This window comes from Muntiacus reevesi, chromosome 7 (genome assembly GCF_963930625.1).
Source record: "Muntiacus reevesi chromosome 7, mMunRee1.1, whole genome shotgun sequence".
NCBI classification, from domain to species: Eukaryota; Metazoa; Chordata; class Mammalia; order Artiodactyla; family Cervidae; genus Muntiacus; species Muntiacus reevesi.
This window is the reverse complement of record NC_089255.1, coordinates 7,824,816-7,844,893: the sequence shown is the minus strand read 5'-3', so window position 1 is coordinate 7,844,893 and position 20,078 is coordinate 7,824,816. Positions and strand designations below refer to the sequence as shown.

Genomic DNA, 20,078 nt, shown 5'->3' with positions numbered 1-20,078 from the left:
TATACTGTCAATCCTGTCATCTGCAAACAAAGATAGTTTTTATCTTCCTTTTCAAACTCTATAGCTTTTATTTCATTTTCTTGTTTTATTGCATTAGCTAAAACTTCCCCTATAAAGTTGAAAAGGAGTGGTTAGAGGGAATATCTTTGCCTTGCCCCTAATCTTAATAGGAAAGTTGTAAGCTTCTCACCAAGAAGTCTGATGTTAGCTGTAGGGCTTTTTGTTAATAATCTTTCTCAAGTTGAGGATGTTTCCCTATATTCCAACTTTCCTAAGAATTTTTATCATAAATAGGTGCTAGATTTTGACAAACGCTTTTTCTGCATCTATTGATATAATCATATGATTTTTCTTATTTAGACTGTTGATGTGATGGAGCACTTTTAATTGATTTTCAAATACTGAACCAGCCTTGCAAACCTTGATAAACCCCACTTGGTTGTGATTATATAGTTCTTTTTATACATTGTTAAATCTGATTCGCTCATATTTTATAGCTGAAGAATGCTTCATTCTATGGATGACTGTTTATTCATTCATCAGTAGATAGACCTTTGAGCTGTTTCTACTTTCTGCTCTAATGAGTAACACTTCAGTGAACATTTATGTAAAGGTTTTTATGTGGACACAAGTTTTCAATTTTCTTGGGGATATACCTAGCCGGTGGAATTGCTGGACCAAATGGTAACTCTGTATTTAATTTTTTGAGGAGCTGCCAAACTATTTTACAAAGTAGCTCCATCATTTTACAGTCCAACCAGAAATGTATGAGGGTTCCAATCTCTCTACATCCTTGCAGACAATTCTTTTTGATTATGGCTATCCTAGCATGAAATGGTATCTCATGGTGGTTTTAAATTGCATTTCCCTAAAGACTGATGTTAAGCATCTTGTCCTGTTCTTATGGTTCATTTGGGTATCTTATCTGGAAAAAATGTCTATTCAGAAACTTGGCCCATTTTTAATTTACTTTTTATGTTGAGTTATGAGTTCTTCATATATTCTGAATATAAGTCACTTATTAAGTATATGATTTGCAAATATCTTCTCCCATCCCATGGGTAGTCTTTTCAGTTTCTTGGTGGTACCCCTTTGAGTCAAGAAAGGTTTAATTTTCATAATATCTGACTAATCTTTTTTTTTTTTTGGCTTGTGCTTTTGGTGTTGTCTCAAAAACTCAAAGTTGCAAAGATTTACTTCTGTTTTCTTCTAAGAGATTTATAGTTGTGGTCTACACATTTTAATTATCATAATAAACCATTTTAAGATAATTTTTGTATGGTGTGAGGTAGGGATCTAAATTCATTTTTATGCATGTGAATATCCAGCTGTCTCAGCATCATTTGTTGAAAGACTGCTTTTTTTTCCCCTGCTGAATTGTCTTGATCAAATGGTTATTAGGTTGAACTAGGCTTGCATTCCTGGGATAAATCCCACTTGGTGGTATATAAGCCTTTTCATATGTTGCTGAACTCAGTTTGAGTTTGTTGAGAAATTTTGTATTTGTATTCATAAAGGATATTGGTCCATGGTTTTCTTGAGGTATCTTTGTCTGGTTCTGGTATCAGAGTAATACTGGTCTCAACAGAAAGAGTTAGGAAGTGTTCCCTCCTCTGACATTTTTTGAAAGTGTAGGAAGTTTTTTTGAGTACTAACTCAATCTTTTTTTACTTGTTTTACATCTATTTAGTTTTTAAAATTTCTTCTTGAGTCAGGTTTAGTAGTTTGTACCTTTCTAGGAGACAGTACATTTTATCTAGGTTAACCAATCCATTGGCATATAATCATTTATAACACTCCGTCAACATCCTTTTTATTTCTTTAAGGCTGGCAGTGATATCCCCTCCGAATGAAGCAACTTTTAAATGGTCTGAGATTAACAATCATAGAATCTTGAAATTACTAAAACTAAAATTGAAGATAAAATTCAGAATTGTTAGAGTCCAATAGATTTAAGAAATTTTGAGTTACAGGACATATAAGCTAAATATCCTACTAGTTCTCACCTCTGGAAAGAAAAAGTAGAGGCAAAAATACAGAACCAAACACATTTCTAGTTAAAATACACCAAAGTCAGTTCAACTGAAATAAACAAGAAACAGTTCCTGGCTAAATTTTCACATTCTAAGTACACCATTCAATAGAAATTCAATATTCTAAAGCAACTGCACTCACAGGAACACATACATGCATGCACTGTAATACATCCAATATGAGAAATCCCTAATGCATTAACAGTGCAAGAGAATCAGGCAATAAACTCTCTCAAATAAATAACTTTTGAACAGAGACTAACTCAGTCCATTTATGTTTTGAGTTTAGGGCCATCGGAATTCTGTATACCATGCTTTCTGAAATCACAGCACACATATTACTAGCCACATAATTTTTACATACTCCATAACCAAAAACCAACTACCCAGAAAGCCGTAAGAAGTGTTCAGATATTAATAAAAGATTCATAAACACATATTACACCTAAATCTCTACTTGCAAGATAAGTTTAGGAAAACCATCTTAAAGGAAAACACTGTGTATTTTACCACCCATTCTTTGAATGAAACTGTTCCTAAGGAAGCTTTCTTCAAAGAACTTGGGCTAATTGTTATGCTGACTTTTTGAAATTAAAATTTAAGTACACAATTTTGAAAACACTAAAGATGACAAGCTTCCAAGCTACCTTGATACCACTTTGATACATTGAGGAGAAAACTGTGCTTGCTATCACCATACACCTGACTGGCACTATGGTTCAAAGAACACTTACAATCTTCTTAGTTGATTTTTAGAGGGGAAAAAAATCCATGAAGTAAGTAGGGCAGGTAATGGTAACATCTTTATCATCTCATTAGAGAGGAGACAAAACTGAACTTCCCACAGGGTTGACCTGTCCAAGGTCACAGAGTTCAGAAATGGTGAAGCTGAGACCAGAAAATCCAGTCTTCTGACTCCCAGTCAGATACCTTTTCCTTTGTGCAATCCTGCTCCCCATTCTAGAAACCTGGAGGCAAAAACTTAGAATGCAAAGTGTGTATCAGGAGGAAGTTTCCACTAACTCTTCTGCAGCTTTTTCATTGAAAGTATGCTTATTTTGAATGTCTGTGAATCCCTATCCTTATCTAACTGTAGCCACAATTTGGCTAAAAGCATGTTTTTAATAGTCTTAGCCATACAGTGAGTCTTCAGTGACTTGCAACCTGTCAACTTCCAGACATGTTAAATAACCTTTGAAACTTAGCCTTTAGAGCTTAGAGCTAAAAGGCACTGTGAAAACATTAAACAATCCTGGAAAACCCCCTTTTAAGCAATTTTGAGGCCAAATTAGTGCATGTGTCACTGGATGTTCTTCTACAAAGCACTGATGAAAATCCTCATTCTTTGAGCTCTGTAGGTAGCTATTTATAAGTGATCAGAGATAATTAACACCAACGACCATTAACTCCATGTTTATTTTCTACAGAGATAAGAGAGCTGGAACATATCTGTCCATGGAACAATACTGTTGCTTGATCACAGTGCAAAGCATTAAATCAGAATCTACCTCAAGGCATATGGGCGTTGCAGTATACACCCAACAAAGGACAAAGTTCTGATTCCCCCGATACAGAGGCCTAAGTGTAAATACTTTCTTTATCTTCACTTTCTCCTTGGAGAAGCCAACACTTCCTTGTAATCTATAAAGTCTAAAAGAGTCAGTGAGATTTTCAGAGACAACATACCTTCAGGGATCACACCCATGAGTGAAAAAGGAGACTGCTGTCATAAACCTGCTCTTGAGCTTAGTGAACAATGGACTTCAATCCGACATGCTATGGGCATGTAGGAATATATAATTACACATTAATTAATAATAATAGTGATAATTATAATCATTGGGGGTAGGGTGGGGAAAAAGATCTGAGGACACTCTGGGGAAAAGGAAGTTGGTTTAAGTCTCTGCAGCTCCCCCAACATCCATGCCAGAGAGATGAGAAATTTTGAAATAATCTGTAATTTTCCAAGAGATTTCCTGGGAGGCTCTGAGGAAGCAAAAGAACACCTGCCTCCCTAGTGCCTTGACGTTGGCTGCGGGAGCAACTTTTTCTCAGTTCTTCTACTGACAGCACACAGGTTGATTCCTCTCCCACTACCTTAGTAGTAGCAAGGCTGCAAATGAGTTATTAAAAATATAGTACCCAAAGCTCATCTCTAAGAGAAGGGGCACAAATAGACTAAGTCTGACTCTTACCTTTTGGCTTCCTCCAGGTGACACAAATATTCATAAGCGATATTCTGCCGCCTCCTCTCATCCATCTCCTCTGCAGAGAGTCGTTCATCATCCACAATAGCTAGAAAGAGAGGATAACATCACATCACTTGGAAGAACAGTGTTCAAATCAGGAGACAACCAACTAGAAAAAGCTCACACGCAGCTCAACACTGAACACTGAGAGATGGGAGTATTGAAACATCAATCACAAAAAGAGAACTGCCTGTGGATTTTACAGTGTTACATTATTTCTAGCAAAAACTGCAATACTGAAGTATCAGTTCAGCTGCTCAGTCATGTCCGACTCATTGCGACTCCATGGACCGTAGCACGCCAGGCTTCCCTGTCCATCACCAACTCCTAGAGCTCACTCAAACTCATGTGCATCGAGTCGGTGATGCCATTCAACTATCTCATCCTCTGCCATCCCCTTCTCCTCCTGCCTTCTGAAGTATACATGGACGTTAAATAACAGAAAGAGAATAGCAATCAGACTTCACAGATGGGATGTCACAGGATTTAGACAGCCTCAAATCAACGAGAGGATGGTCTATCAGCATTAACTTTCCTCAACAACCTTGGAGAACTGGTCCAGTAGCTCAGAGAATCAGACTGTCTTGGAAATTTTGGGGTGGAACAAAGAATCTACAAGGACCTGTGTTTTCCCAATCCTAGAGGGGATTGAGGCATCTCATTCAACCCCAATCCTATTTTACAGATGACAAAGTCACTAAAATTCCTCCCTTGCTTCTCTGGGCCTTTATGAGGCTAACTTTCATGGTCAACAGGTGTCCAAAAGAAAAATGCAATGGAGACAGCCAGGGAGCAGTCTTCAGGCCCACACCCTTTATTCCAACACGAGCGTAGTTTATTAACTGCCACACTTCAGCCCTGCTCTTCTGTAGAGGACTCAGCCTCCCCGCTTCTTGACTGCACTTCCTCTGCCTGCAGCCTCAAAAGTACCCAGCAGCCACCAACAGTCACATCAGCCGAGTCTTGACTGCCTATTTACAGGACAACACTCCTCTCTCATAAAAAGAACCCCTTCCCCCTCTTTGGTGCTGAGCGTCCATTCTGATGATTGTAAACTGAATTTGGTTTCTCGTTGGTTAGATTTCTCATCTAATGAAGACAATGAGTGTAAGCAGCACGAGGGGCAGGACCGTCAGAGTTTGCTCTTTTGCTCCCCAGTCGCCAGCTCCAATCAGCCATTTATTAAGTGGGACCCCTGGGCTTCCCTTGTGGTTTAGACAGTAAAGAATCCTCCTGCAATGTGGGAGACCTGGGTTCGATCCCTGGGTTGGGAAGATCCTCTGGAGAAGGGACAGGCTATCCACTCCAGTATTCTAGCCTGGAGAATTCCATGGACTGTATACTCCAGGGGGTTGCAAAGAGTTGGACACGACTGAGCGACTTTCACTTCACTTCACTCCCAAGCAGAAGAGAGGATATGAAGGTCACTCATCCTTTCTCCAAGAAAGGCCAAGCACACACCCTACGAATGAGGCACCTGAAACATCAGTCTGGCAGGTAAAAGGAATTAAGAGCAGGCTTTGAACTCTTATTGGGCAGGTACAATGTCCAACACTCTAGATCTAAAAATAATAACTAAATCCTCAAAGAAGTCAAAAGAAAGGGGAGATTATGTCCTCATCAATATATAGATAGTTTATGTATAAACATATATAAGACAGAATACCATAAGCATGGGAATATGTACTAGATGCTTACTTATTGAGCACTTCATTTCCTTCAAGGCTTAGGCAGAATTTAGTATGCAGTGTCTCATTAAAGTCTCAGGCCTCTCTCTGAGGCAGGTATGTAATCTACTGCACTTTACCTTTGAGCAAACAGCCTGAGAGGCCATTTGCCCAAATGAAGAGCAGACACATTAGAGCTAGAAATTTTAGTCTGGGAGGGAAAAAAAACAAGTACAGAACTTCAGGAAATGTTTTTATTTACGGGTGAGGAAGAAAAGGAAACAGCAGAAGAGGAAACTAAAGAGCCTCTTGATGAGGGTAAAAGAATAGAGTGAAAAACCTGGCTTAAAACTCAACATTCTCCAAACTAAGAGCTTGGCATCCAGTCCCAACACTTCATGGCAAATAGAAAAGGAAAAAGTGGAAGCAGTGCAGATTTTATTTTCTCGGGCTCCAAAATCACTGGTGACGGTGACTGCAGGCATGAAATTAAAAGACACTTGCTCTTTGGAACGAAAGCTATGATGAACCAAAGGTCTGTATAGGCAAAGCTATGGTTTTTCCAGTAGTCAGGTACAAAAGTCAGAGTCGGACCATAAAGAAGGCTGAGCACCCAAGAAATGATGCTTTTGAACTCTGGTGTTGGAGAAGACTCTTGGGACTCCCTTGAGCATTGAGGAGATCAAACCAACTAATCCTAAAGGAAATCAACCCTGAATATTCATTGGAAGGACTGATACTGAAGCTCCAATACTTTGGCAACCTGATGTGAAGAGACGACACATTGAAAAAGCCCCCGATGCTGGGAAAGATTGAAGGCAAAAGGAGAAGGGGACGGCAGAGGATGAGATGGTTGGATGGCATCACCGACTCAATGCACATGAATTTGAACAAACTTCGGGAGACAGTGAAGAACAGGGAAGCCTGGGGTGCTGCAGTCCATGGGGTTGCAAAGAGTCAGACATGACTTAGCGACTGAACAACAAGAACGTCCCTCCCTCACCCATTCTCCTCACTGTTATCAGAAGTCCCTTCCTAACACACAGTCCTACTGATGCTATTCTTTCTCTCCAAACCTTCGATGGATCTTCATTTCCTACAGAACAAAGCTCTGGAAGAGAACATGTTTCCTCTCCTCCCCTACATGAACGACTACCTTCCAGCGAACCTTCACAAAGTGGGCTAACCACCAGGGGTCACCTTGGAGGATACCTCGTATGCCCGCATAGTATCACCTAGTCCTCTCTCTTCACTGTTCCTAAGAGTTAATTCCCAGGACACCCCATGACTACTAGTTTCTTATTTTAATTTCAGTCTAAAGAATGCCTCCCACTTCTGACAGGATATTTTCATGTTCTGGTACCTTCACACATGTTAAAAGCTTGAAAGCAATAGAAAACTCCTAGTCAGAGTCCACCTGCTCATTTTACCCTCCTCAGGGGGTAAAGGTGGGGTCACTGTCAAAAGGAGGCACTCTGCCACCTTCCTTCTTGGCTCAGCCAGTCCACCCAGGAGGAGGTGAGAAGCACCAGCAGGACTGTGCTCAGACCTCTGCCCCTCAAGTGCCCCCATAAGCCAGGCAAGATCCCACCAGCCCACAGCCAGAGGGTGGGGGGCTCCGAGGTTACTGCCCAAAGAGAAGATGTGACTTAATATTTGAATTAAAAGCTTTATCTTGCTACTACAATGTACTGGCCATAGCTGATGGAATTCTACCATCTTTAAGGTTTAACTCCAGGACCACTTCCTTCCCAAAGTCTCCCCTGATCGATTCTATTCACAATGTCCTCTCTTCTGGTACCAAAATTGAGCAGGACCCTGTGGGGCCCTCCTGGGGACAAATCCTTTACATGTGCCTCGTTTCTTGTTTGCAGGGAAAAGGTTGCAGCCTCCTAGACCTTCCTTTCCTGAGTACCAAAGGACAGATTCCAACAGTCACTAATCAGGGAAGGGAGAAGCAGGAAAAAAAAAAAGGAGCAGCTGAGAAACAATAATGCATCTATGGGGCAGGATCCTGGTTTCTCTTCAAGGAATATGCTTAACAATGTATTTGAGTTCTTCTGCAGAACTAAGGCCCCCACCCAAGAGGAGGATGATAACTCCAGGCAGAGAACAAGATTCCTGAAGCACTGTCCTAGTAGCTCACCAACAACCAATCAGAAGAAAGCCACAGACCCCTCCGCCCTCACCCCAAATTCTGCCCATAAAAACTGCTCCCTGAAAACCATGAGACGGTGTCAGTGTTCTGAGCACGAGCCGCCCGCGCTCCTTGCGTGGCCCTTCCTCTGCTCCGAACGCTCAGGGTTTGGTTTGTTTGGCCCCCTTCTGTGTCTCCCCGCGTGCACACGAACCCGTATTCCGTACCAGGACCTCCTCTACTGCTTTAACAGTAAATCCCAGAAGACAGGCGTGTGTCCTCACGGTGTCAGCACGCCTCCCTGCAGAGGCTGCACACTCCATACAAGTATCTGATGAACAAATCATCTTTTCAGGAAAGATTAATAAACAGACTTTAAAGTATCTACCTGCCCATTTACATTGAATAAAGGATGTGGTCACTGATGAAGGAAATACAGCACCGTTCTATAGACTTCACTCAACTCACATTCAATTCATAGATTCTATGGACCAAGCAAGAGTCAGAGCACCAGAGACAGAGCAAAAAAATGCATGTCCTCACGGGACTTTTTACACATTCCTTCCTTCCCTCCTAACCTGGTCCACTGGCCCATGTCCCTGGCCACTCCCCTCCCAACCACACACACTTCACCTTCACCTTCCTTCCTTCATGACCTGTGGTGTCAAAGTGAACACCAAGGTTACCAGTGTGAGAATGTCTTAATTACAACAAAAGCAGATCTCTCTGGGCCACAGAGGTTGCCTGCGAATATTTCTGCATTACTCAACATTTACTAAGTAGCCACTTCTGATAAGAGACACAGGCATGGATACTAACCCTGCCATTTAAAGAGCCTTCACAGAGCTGATAAGATACACTTAAGCATGACACTACTGCCTATAAAGCACTTTTCCATATTACTCTGTGGTTTTCATCATCTCCCTGAAAGATAGGCGTTATCTCTTTCTTACAATTGTGAAGAGGGTCAAGCCAGGGGAAGGGACTGCCATGGTTACTGCTGTGTCAGCGGCGGAGCGGGGGCTGCAGCTGAGGGCCCTCAGTACCCTGGCCCTGCTCTCTACTCAGGGCCATGCTGCTGTGGCTGAAGTTGCAAGAGCCTTGTCACCGTCAAGCCCAAGGGAAGATCACTAAAATGCCTTCAAACCGCGTTTAAATTGATTAACTGAGAATTCCTCTGAAGTTCATCTTTACTTGCTGCCTTGAACGCTAAGAAACAAAGGATATAGTGAAAAAATACTTCCTGAAGTATTAGCAACTCACAAAACACTTCCTGTAATATTGGCCAACATTGGCTAAAAGATGGTAAAGAAGCACATTCTATGGAAATCACAGTTCAGTTCAGTTGAGTTTCAGCTTCAACATCAGTCCTTCCAATAAACACTCAGGACAGATCTCCTTTAGGATGGACTGGTTGGATCTCCTTGCATCCAAGACTCTCAAGAGTCTTCTCCAACATCACAGTTCAAAAGCATCAATTCTTCGATGCTGAGCTTTCTTTCTAGTCCAACTCTCACATCCGTACATGACTACTGGAAAAATCATAGCCTTGACTAGACGGACCTTTGTTGACAAAGTAAAGTCTCTGCTTTTTAATATGCTGTCTAGGTTGGTCATAACCTTCCTTCCAAAGAGTAAGCATCTTTTAATTTCATGGCTGCAGTCACCATCTACAGTGATTTTGGGGCCCAGAAAAATAAAGTCTCCCACTGTTTCCATTGCTTCCCCATCTATTTCCCATGAAGTGATGGGACCGGACGCCATGATCTTCGTTTTCTGAATGTTGAGCTTTAAGCCAACTCTTTCACTCTCCTCTTTCACTTTCATCAAGAGGCTCTTTAGTTCCTCTTCACTTTCTGCCATAAGGGTGGTGTCATCTGCATATCTGAGGTTATTGATATTTCTCCTGACAATCTTGATTCCAGCTTGTGCTTCCTCCAGTCCAGCATTTCACATAATGTACTCTGCATATAAGTTAAATAAGCAGGGTGACAATATACAGCTTTGATGTACTCCTTTTCCTATTTGGATCCAGTCTGTTGTTCCATGTCCAGTTCTAACTGTTGCTTCCTGACCTGCATACAGGTTTCTCAAGAGGCAGGTCAGATGGTCTGGCATTCCCATCTCTTTCAGAATTTTCCACAGTTTATTGTGATCCACACAGTCGAAGGCTTTCACATAGTCAATAAAGCAGAAATAGAAGTTTTTCTGGAACTCTCTTGCTTTTTCGATGATCCAGCAGATGTTGGCAATTTGATCTCTGGTTCCTCTGCCTTTTCTAAACGTTATAGGGTTTACTCAGAGGTTTAAGGAGCAGAATGAGTTGGTAGAAAAGCTTTTGAAATAGAACTATGAAGTTAGAAACAGAAGGAGCCCTACAGTTTACTTTTCAAAGAACACCCACAAAGTCCACAGTGAAAATAGACCAAGGCCGTCTTGACTCATGAAGGAGTTGGCATGGTCACTTGTTCACTTCAACTACTCGACTTGCCCCTTCACACCGGAGACCAAGGCCACCACCTCCTTTGCATTAAAATGTATTCATTTATTCAACAAATATTAGAGGGGTTGCGCTGTGCCAGTCTGTTCTAGGGACTGGACGTAAGTGGCACGTATAACACACCAAGTCCCCCATGAAGCTTTTAGTAGAGTTAGACAACTGAAAGTGAAAGTGTTCGTGCTCAGTCATGTCCAACTCTTTTTGACTCCATTCACTGTAGCCCACCAGACTCCCCAGTCCATGGAATTCTCCAGGCAAGAATAATACTGGAGCGGGTAGCCTTTCCCTTCTCCAGGGGATCTTCCCAACCCAGGGATCAAACCCGGGTCTCCTGCATTGCAGGCAGATTCTTTCCCGACTGCTGGCATAACTACAGAATGCTTAGAGAAGTGGGGATATACTGGAGGGAGCATTAGCAAGAGTCACAAAACCAGAGACAGGAACCTCCATGTTACAAAATGGTATTATCTAAGGAAAAACAGATTGAGATATGATATGAATCATCAGTTCATAGAAACATGCCGCAGTTTAGTATTTTATGGACACACTGTTACTTTGTGTGACTCAATATTTCTGTAAGAAACCCTGAATATCCTCAGATATACCATTCAATTCAAATACATACTGAACCATCTTGTAAGAGTTAAGACTGCCTTCACCTGGGTGATACACCCAAAGCCTTGACATGGGAGATTCACCTAAATGGGTAAATCCTCACTCTCAGAACTTAGAGAATGGCTACCAGAAATGTATACCCCAAGGAAGAGAACTGATCTGAAATCCTAAAACTGGGAAAAGGTACAGGGGTGGGATGCCAAAAACGAGAGAATCCAAAGTCTGAGATTTCTAGTAAGTTGATACTCAGTAAACTGACCCGTGATATATTCTGGCTTCCTACCAGCTTCCTGAAGCATTTCACAGCTACTTAATCTGAAGTTTTAAAGGACCACATGATCAATCTTCCCTAAACTGAAGTTTCTTTTGAAAAACAGGCAAACCTGGGGTTGAAGTTGTTAGCAACCTGAAACATATTCCCAGGCACTCTAAAGAATGTGAGACAACAGAGACTGCCATCCTACCTGTTACAGACATTGAAAGTTTCACCAAGCCATGAAAATTATGAGACCCTGAGTGCACAGGCTCATAGTTCATCGATCTCCACATCTCTACCAAGTGCCAGGTAAATAGCAGGTGCTCAGGAAAGTCTGCTGACTGGTGTGCACTCAGCTTTGTGCTAACCCTCTCCAGTATTCTTGCCTGGAGAAACCCATGGACAGAGCAGCCTGGCAGGCTACAGACCACAGGGTTGCAAACAGTTGGACACAACTGAAGCGACTCAGCACACATGTATGCAGTTCTCTGCTTGACAGAGATGCTACATCCTTCACAAGCTCAGTCCAACTAAGTCCAACCCTGATGTTAATACAGCCATACTGTTCAGATCCCAAGGGGCGGTGGGGGGGGATGAATTTGAAGCCTACCCTGGAACTTCTCATGCATCAACCATTTCTAAGGACTCTCCAGAGTTATAAATCCACACACAACTTCAGAGGATATTCAAGTTACATGTGGCAGTAAGGGGCTGTGGCCATTTTCTGGAAAGCCCTAAATATTCAAGTTCAGCATTACAAGCAGAATTTCCTAGTGGAAAGAAGGGTAACCAACAAACTATAGTTTCCTTACAAGTGTTAGGGTCTCTGATGAACTACCCACTTGCTTTTTCTAGTAAGGTTTGTTGTGGAGTCGCTGAGTCATGTTCGACTCTTTTGTGACCCCATGGACTGTAGCCCAACATGCTCCTCTGTCCATGGGATTCTCCAGGCAAGAATACTGGAGTGGATTGCCATTTCCTTCTCTAAGGGAACTTCCCGACCCAGGGATCGAACCCAGGTCTCCTGCATTGGCACCGATCCACCAGGGAAGCCCTCTAGTGAGGTTACTGAGGCTCAGAAGAGTCAGATAGCTTCTTCATAATTTCTTAGAAAAATGAGAGACTTTTCAGGCTTTGTGAAACATTTATCCCTTTCTGCAAACACAGTTTAAGTATATACAGCTTTAAGATCAACATATGAAAAAGAGTTATTTGATCCCACTTTGAGAGTACTAAGATGCCAATCTGTTTCTAACAAGCCCTAGATCTCAAAACCCAGGACAACTTTTCAGAACAGGACTTCATTTCTACATCTCACACATGGGAAGAAAATTAATTTTGGTTCACTGTGCAAATTTGAACAAGAATGTCTTTTTTCTATTTTAAAAAACGTGGAAACTCAAAGCAGATCATGAAGATGTTAGGATCCACACACAGAGGTGGCCAACCTGAAGTCTGGGATGGCGGGGCGGGGGCGGGTCTGTCTCGGACTTGGCTCAATTTGGGAAAAAAATTAAAAGCAGTGATTCTTAGATTTGGTATTCTGTATTCAATTATAATGGCAAAAAACCATTTGGGGACAAAACCACCTCTTTAGCTACCAAGTAGGCACAGGGAAAGTTCCATTTGCTCTCTACCTGCTCCTACACAGATCTCAGTAAGGAAGAATGGAGTGTCAAGTTTCCAAAGCCAATAAAAGACTTTTTAACCCTGACTGTTAAAATTATAGAAGGAATTATAAAAATCTTTAGTCTAGATGAGCTTCTGGTATTTTTAAAGGAGAGGAAAGGAATTCAACTTATCTCACTTTGATATGAATTTTTTATGCTTAAGATGGTCAGTACAAAAACACTCCAATTTACAACTAGTCCTAAAATGGTTCTCTCTACTTTCCATAGAAAATGAATATTTTAAGGACACAGATATTTACTTACACTTTGATACTTCATGGGAATGATATTTTACAACTGTTAAACAGAGTTAACAGGTTATGTAATGATGGTTCCTGCGCTGTTCTCAAGGAAAAGTAAGTCTCTGGTAACCCTCTGTCCTTGTCCTCTCAAACTATTCCAAATGACCTAGAATATCAGAGAATATGGCCACAAAGCTAGGAGTCTTAGAAGACAATAGAATAGGGAAGCTTGGCCTCATTTCTCCTTGACTACTAGCAGAAAAGAAAAAATAAATCACAAACAGTTGAAAGGTAAGTGCAAGGAAAAAAAAACAGCCTCTTGGTTGAGTTTTTTGTTTCAGGTGCATATACTATATTTCTCTCATTCATGGGAGTGCTTTGTGATACACGCATGAAAGTAGCAGACGGAAGGGATTAACACGTAACGATCACTTACCACATGCCAGATACTTTACATATATTATCGCTTATCCCCCTTTAAGACAGGAATTTGAATCTCCACTTTTCTGATGGGAAAGAAACGCAGAGAGGTTGGGTCATTCCGGCTTAGGTAATTCTAAGATCATAAGGACAGTTCAGTGGCAGAGCTGGGATCTGAAACAACCCAGACTCCAAACTTCTGGAATCTTTGGATTCCAGTTCTACTCTACCTAAGTACCACTGACTCCCTGTATGTTAATGTTTGATAACTGGCCCAGTAGCCATTAGACTGTTCTGGGGGTGCTATTAATGGTTATTACTGATATCTCATTAATCAGCAGATAGATTTAGATGACTTTTATTTTATGCAGAGTACATCACGCAAAATGCTGGGCTGGAAGACTCACAAGCTGGAATCATGACTGCTGGGAGAAATATCAACAACTTCAAATATGCAGATGATGCCACTCTAATGGCAGAAAGCTAAGAGGAACTAAAGAGCCTCTTGATGAGGGTGAAAGAGGAGAGAGTAAAAAAGACAGTTTAAAACTCAACATTCAAAAAACTAAAATCATGGCATCTGGTCCCACTATTTCATGGCAAATAGATGGGGGAAAAGTGAAAACAGTGATAGATTTTATTTTTGGGGGGCTCCAAAATCACTGTGGATGGTGACTGAAGCCACAGAAGTAAAAGACGCTCGCTTCTTGGAAGGAAAGCTATGACAAACCTAGACAGTGTATTAAAAAGAATCAACACTTTGCTGAAAAAGGTCTCTCTAGTCAAGGCTATGGTTTTTCCAGTAGTCATGTATAAATGTGAGAGTTGAACCAGAAAGAAGGCTGAGCGCCAAAGAACTGATGCTTTTGAACTGTGGTGCTGGAGAAGACTCTAGAGAGTTCCTTGGACTGCAAGGAGATCAAGCCAGTTCATCCTAAAGGAAATCAGTCCTGAATATTCACTGGAAGGATTGATGCTAAAGCTGAAGATCTAATACCTTTGGCCACTTGATGTGAAGTGCCAACTAATTAGAAAAGATCCTGATGCTGAAAAAGACTGAGGGCAAGAGCAGAAGGGGGCAGCAGAGGATGAGATCGTTGGATGGCATCACTGATTCAATGGACTTGAGTTTGAGCAAACTGCGGGAGCTAGTGAAGGACAGGGAGGCCTGGGGTGCTGCAGTTCATGGGATTACAGAGTCAGACATGACTTAGGGACTGAACAACAAAAAACACAATTTTCCCTGCTGGAAACCATATAAATTAATGCTATTATCTTGAGAAAGTACAGACAGTAAAATTACAGACTTATTTCTCAGAGATGCAGAAACCTCAAATATAGTCCAGCAAAGGAAAAAATATTAAGATAGTATTCAGTATTGCCAAGTTAGACTACATTAGGAATGCAAGAGTTGTAACAAGACCAAAATGAAAACCAACAAAAAACTAAATGACACCACTGTCATGTCATAAGCAAAATGATACAGTCAATAAAGGCTGAGAACACACTTGAGAAAATTTACCATGTTTTCTCTGAGGCACCCATCTCCACTTTACTCCTCTTTCCTCACAAAAGGTGAATTTCTATCAAACCTGTCAATCATGCCTGACTTTTATGAGATTTTAAAAACTTTTTTTATTTTATTGAAGTATAGGCAATTTACAGGGCTTCCCTGGTGGCTCAGAAGTAGAGAATCTGCCTGCCCATGCAGGAGACACAGGTTGGATCCCTGGGTTGGGAAGATCCCCTGGAGTAGAAAATGGCAATCCACTCCAGTATTCTTGCCTGGAAAATTCCATGCACAGAGGAGCCCGGTGGGCTATAGTCCACGGGGTCACAAAGAGTCAGATATGACTTAGTGACTAAACAGTGACACGAAGTTAATTTACAATATCGTGTTAGTTTCAGGTGTTACAGCACAGTGATTCACTTATACAGATACAAACTCTTATCAGTTCAGTTCAGTTACTCAGTTGTGTCTGACTCTTCGCGATCCCATGGACCACAGCACGCCAGGCCTCCCTGTCCATCACCAACTCCCGGAGTTTATCCAAACTCATCTCCGTTGAGTCGGTGATACCATCCAACCATCTCATCCTCTGTTGTCTCTTTCTCCTCCTGTCTTCAATCTTTCCCAGCATCAGGGTCTTTTCAAATGAATCAGCTCTTTCCCCTTATAGTTTATTATAAAATATTGACTATAATTCCCTGTGCTATACAGTAGGTCCCTGTCGGTTATCTATTTTAAATCTAGCAATGGTTATATGTTAATCCCAACCTCCTAATTTACCCCTCCTCAAAGATACTTGATGTTTTAAAAGGGGTGTGGCTGAGAGGAAAGAGCAGTACTTTGGGTGCCTGGAACACTGTCATACTCAATTTCCTCATATGTAAAATGGGAATAATGCCACTTAACCCCATGAAGCTGTTGTATGAGTATTTTTTAGAAACATTTTATCATCATGTATATTTCAAACTATTTAATAGCTAAATTCTTGTGCAATCAATTACTAAATGAGTCTGTTGTTGTTGTTCACTTGCTAAGTCGTGTCTGACTCTTTGTGAGACCCCATGGAGTGCAGCATGCCAGGTTCCTCCATCCTTCACTCTCTTCTGGAGATTGTTCAAATTCACATCCACTGAGCTGGTGATGCTATATAAGACAGGAAACTTATAAACATAAGTATAGTAAAGACAACAGATAATCAGATAGTTTTCCCAAGGATAATTGATTATATTCAATTTTCCCTTCACTTAGTCTCCCATGTAACTTGCAAGCTGAACGTATTTAAAGCTATATAAATTTTTAAAAGCAAAATTTTAATTTCACACACATATACACTTACTGTATACATATATACATGTGTGCATATACTGGTATAATAATTATATAACATTTTGTTATTATATAAACTGTAACAGGGGAAAAAAATCCTAAAAGGAAATATCAAATGCTAAAGCATTTGTTTCCAAAAGGAGAGCTCTGAGTTTCTTCCTTCACTTTTTGATTTTTTACATTTTCCAAATACTCTACCTCACTGACGTATATTACTTTAATTATATCAAAAATAAGAAAGGATTATATTTGTTTTAATGTTCAGTTACACAAAGCTTTTTATAACATGATGAGGAATAAACCTTCATGCCATGAGATCTTCATGAGAAAGATCACTTTCATGCACCTAGTTGACCCATTTGAGCTTCAAGAAAGGGATCGCAGGGATTAAAATTTATGATGAATACTTTCAGCTTTATGGTGTGAAACACACACACACACAGAAGTTCAAAGACAGCAGAGAGGAAGATGGTTCTGGCACCACTCTGGTGGAAGGTATGCTAGGCTAGTGAGGGAGAAGGGAGGGAAAGAGGTGAGTGAAAGGAGTGAACAGAAGGGAGGAAGCTGGAGAACGGAGCGAAGGCGGTGCTGAACCGATGAGACAGGAAACCATGTAAGTCTGAGCGAGCAGACAGCCGCGGCTACGCTTTACAGGGGTACAACGTGGCGACAGAACAAGCAGGATGAAGAAGAGCCTGGCGCGGGGGAAGGGCAAGGAAGCCAACGAAGAGCAGCCAACTCATTCTGCGACTTCAGATGGTGGAGGTGGAAACTGCACACGGCCCCGCACCAGAAAGGCACCCCTTCCCGCGCCAACTTCCACAAAGACAAGTCTGTGTAACGAGCAAGGAGAACAGCAAGGAGGCATCCCACTGTTGCCGGATATACGAGGAGCAAACGTTAAACCTAAACATATATTTGGCAGAGGAGTTTAATAAAACAGACTCAGTTAGAAGGCTAGGATGGAGAACAGAAGGGTGCTATTAAAGCAAGCATATGCTGTTTGTTAGTGAGTGTGAATTAACACATGATTCAGGACAGTCGATTTTTAAAGCATGCCAAAAATTCAGCTCTCTAGTGGATCATATTATGCAAATAGAGTATGTTGCCAACACAGTCATGGCTGCAGAATACATTTCAACTTGACTTTGGGCTAAAGCAGTTTAGGCTAGTATTAATGAACAAGAAGGTCTTAATGGCTTTTAAATGGGGTACGAAAGTCAGCATCAGCTCACACATTAAGGGCTTGGGGAATACTGGATTTGTGAGACGTCATCAAGTGCTGCAGACGACGTCAACATCAAAGAGCAGAACTTCAGTCAGGCACTTTGGTTTCATAGACGTCATGGACACAGAAGGGAAAAAAGTGGAAATGGGGAAAAAGTGGAAATGGTGACAGATTTTATTTTCTTGGGCTCCAAAATCACTGCGGATGCTTGCTCCTTGGAAGAAAAGCTAGGACAAACCTAGACAGCATATTAAAAGTCAGAGACATCACTTTGCCAACAAAGGTCTGTGTAGTCAAAGCTATGGTTTTTCAATAGTCATTTAGGGATGTGAGAGTTGGACCATAATGAAGGCTGAGTGTCAAAGAATTGATGCTTTCAGATTGCGGTGTTTGAGAAGACTCTTGAGAATCCCTTGGACTGCAAAGAGATCAAACCAGTCCATCCTAAAGGAAATCAACCCTGAATGGTCATTGGAAGAATTGATACTGAAGCGCCAGTACTTTAGCCATCTGATGCGAAGGGCAGACTCATTGGAAAAGACCCTGATGCTGGGAAAGATTGATGGCAGAAGAAGAGGGAGACAAAGGATGAGAGAGTTAGATAACAGCACCATCTTAAAGAATATGAATTTCAGCAAACTCGGGGAGACAGTGGAGAATAGAGGGGCAATGGCATGCTACAGTCCATGGGGTCTCAAAGAGTCTGACACGACCGAGCGACAGCAAACCACCAGCACCACATCACTTAGCGCAAACGACTGTCCCAGCCCCACCAAATAGATGGACAAGTATTATTTCCTCCACTTGACTAAGTCTTAAATGGGCTAAGCTCTTTGCTCAAGACCCCTGACCTAGTAGGTTACAGAGTTGGTTTGTATTTAAAACAAATTCTTGGCTTCTATTTAGCTTTTACTGAACTTTTGGAGGTACCCTATTATATCAGGGCAAACATATTTTTATTCTTTTAGGTCAACAATACAAGGAGCAGTAGGAGGAAATGGAATGGCCAAAGTGGGAAGGAAGTTGAGTGGGCAAGAGGGGGTGAAGCCAATGTCGAGCTTTCAGGCTGAAGAGAATGTATACAAACCGTGATTTTGTAAACTACTTGGAAAGTGGATGAAATACCCTGGGAACGTCTCTCTTGTGGGAAAGAATTCACCCCACTTGGGCAACAAAGCTGAAAACATTTTGGTTTTGGCTTGTTGTGTGCTTTTTGTTCTAATACACAGAACTACTGCTCACAGAAAAGTACAAGGACCAAGATTAGAAAAGTGGATGTGCTTATAAACACCATGAAAGATGCCACGGTTTTTAGAAATTACAATTCTTTAGCCCCAAACTCCAAGAACTTTATGCAGCAGCCAGGACAGTAACCACCTTAAACATAATTCATGCTCTTCTGCTTCAGACTTAAATGAGTAACTGATCTTCCCTGGCATTTCCTTTCTGCCTGGGGACTGGATCACTGTTCTACACGTGAATCCCCTTGCACCACAGGTCTAACATAGATCAGAGGAGATAGCCAAATTGTGTACCAGTACTAGATCCTTAGAGGACCTGCATACAATTTCAGAGTTAAGTCATTGTTTCCACTCCAGAGAGGAAAACCCTGCTAGCATTTGAGCAGCAGACACAACCACATTTACGATGCCAAGTGAGCATGGAAATTTATTCTTGCAATTGGTCCACTAGGTGCAAAGTGCTGGCAGATAATTACAGAGATGTAGTCTTCAAATGCCTTCCAAGTGGCTTGTAATTAAAACCAATAAATACAACAGGAACAGAATGTGTTTCCTTCGGTAAGGGACAAAGTCTCTAACGTGGTTAAATAGTTACAGAGCATGTCAGGAGTGCAGGGAAGACATGGGATGAGCTGTGAGAAAGAATTCTGTGCCCCTAATGGTTTGTCATCCAACAGAAAACATGTAACATTGGAGAGAAGTTGGGAAAACCTTTGGAAAAAAAGACCAACCAACAACAGGACAAAGAAAAGAAAAGCCAAAGGGAAGCCAGTAGTCAATGTTAGGATTCCTCAGAGTCAGTCATCCAGATCAAGTCTGAAGTCAGGTGATGAAGGAGGGAAGAGAAAGCTGGCCCATAAACACAACTAGAGAAGACAGGAAGGATAACCAGTTGCACGTGCACTTTCAAGAGGCACCATCGTGCTTTGTCTCCGGTCCCATTCCTCCCATCCCTTCGAGTCTCCACTCCTCCCCAGTCCCTCA

General features: G+C 41.5%; 1 protein-coding gene across 1 annotated transcript in view; it reads right to left on the bottom strand.

Moving 5' to 3' along the window:
- The window catches only part of IQGAP2 (IQ motif containing GTPase activating protein 2), a 295,627-nt gene that overhangs the window by 244,311 nt on the left and 31,238 nt on the right, over window positions 1-20,078 (bottom strand). Inside the window, exon 2 of the mRNA XM_065940796.1 lies at window positions 4,229-4,328. Within this exon, the coding sequence (XP_065796868.1) occupies window positions 4,229-4,328 (100 nt within the window). The remainder of the gene's footprint in view (window positions 1-4,228; window positions 4,329-20,078) is intronic.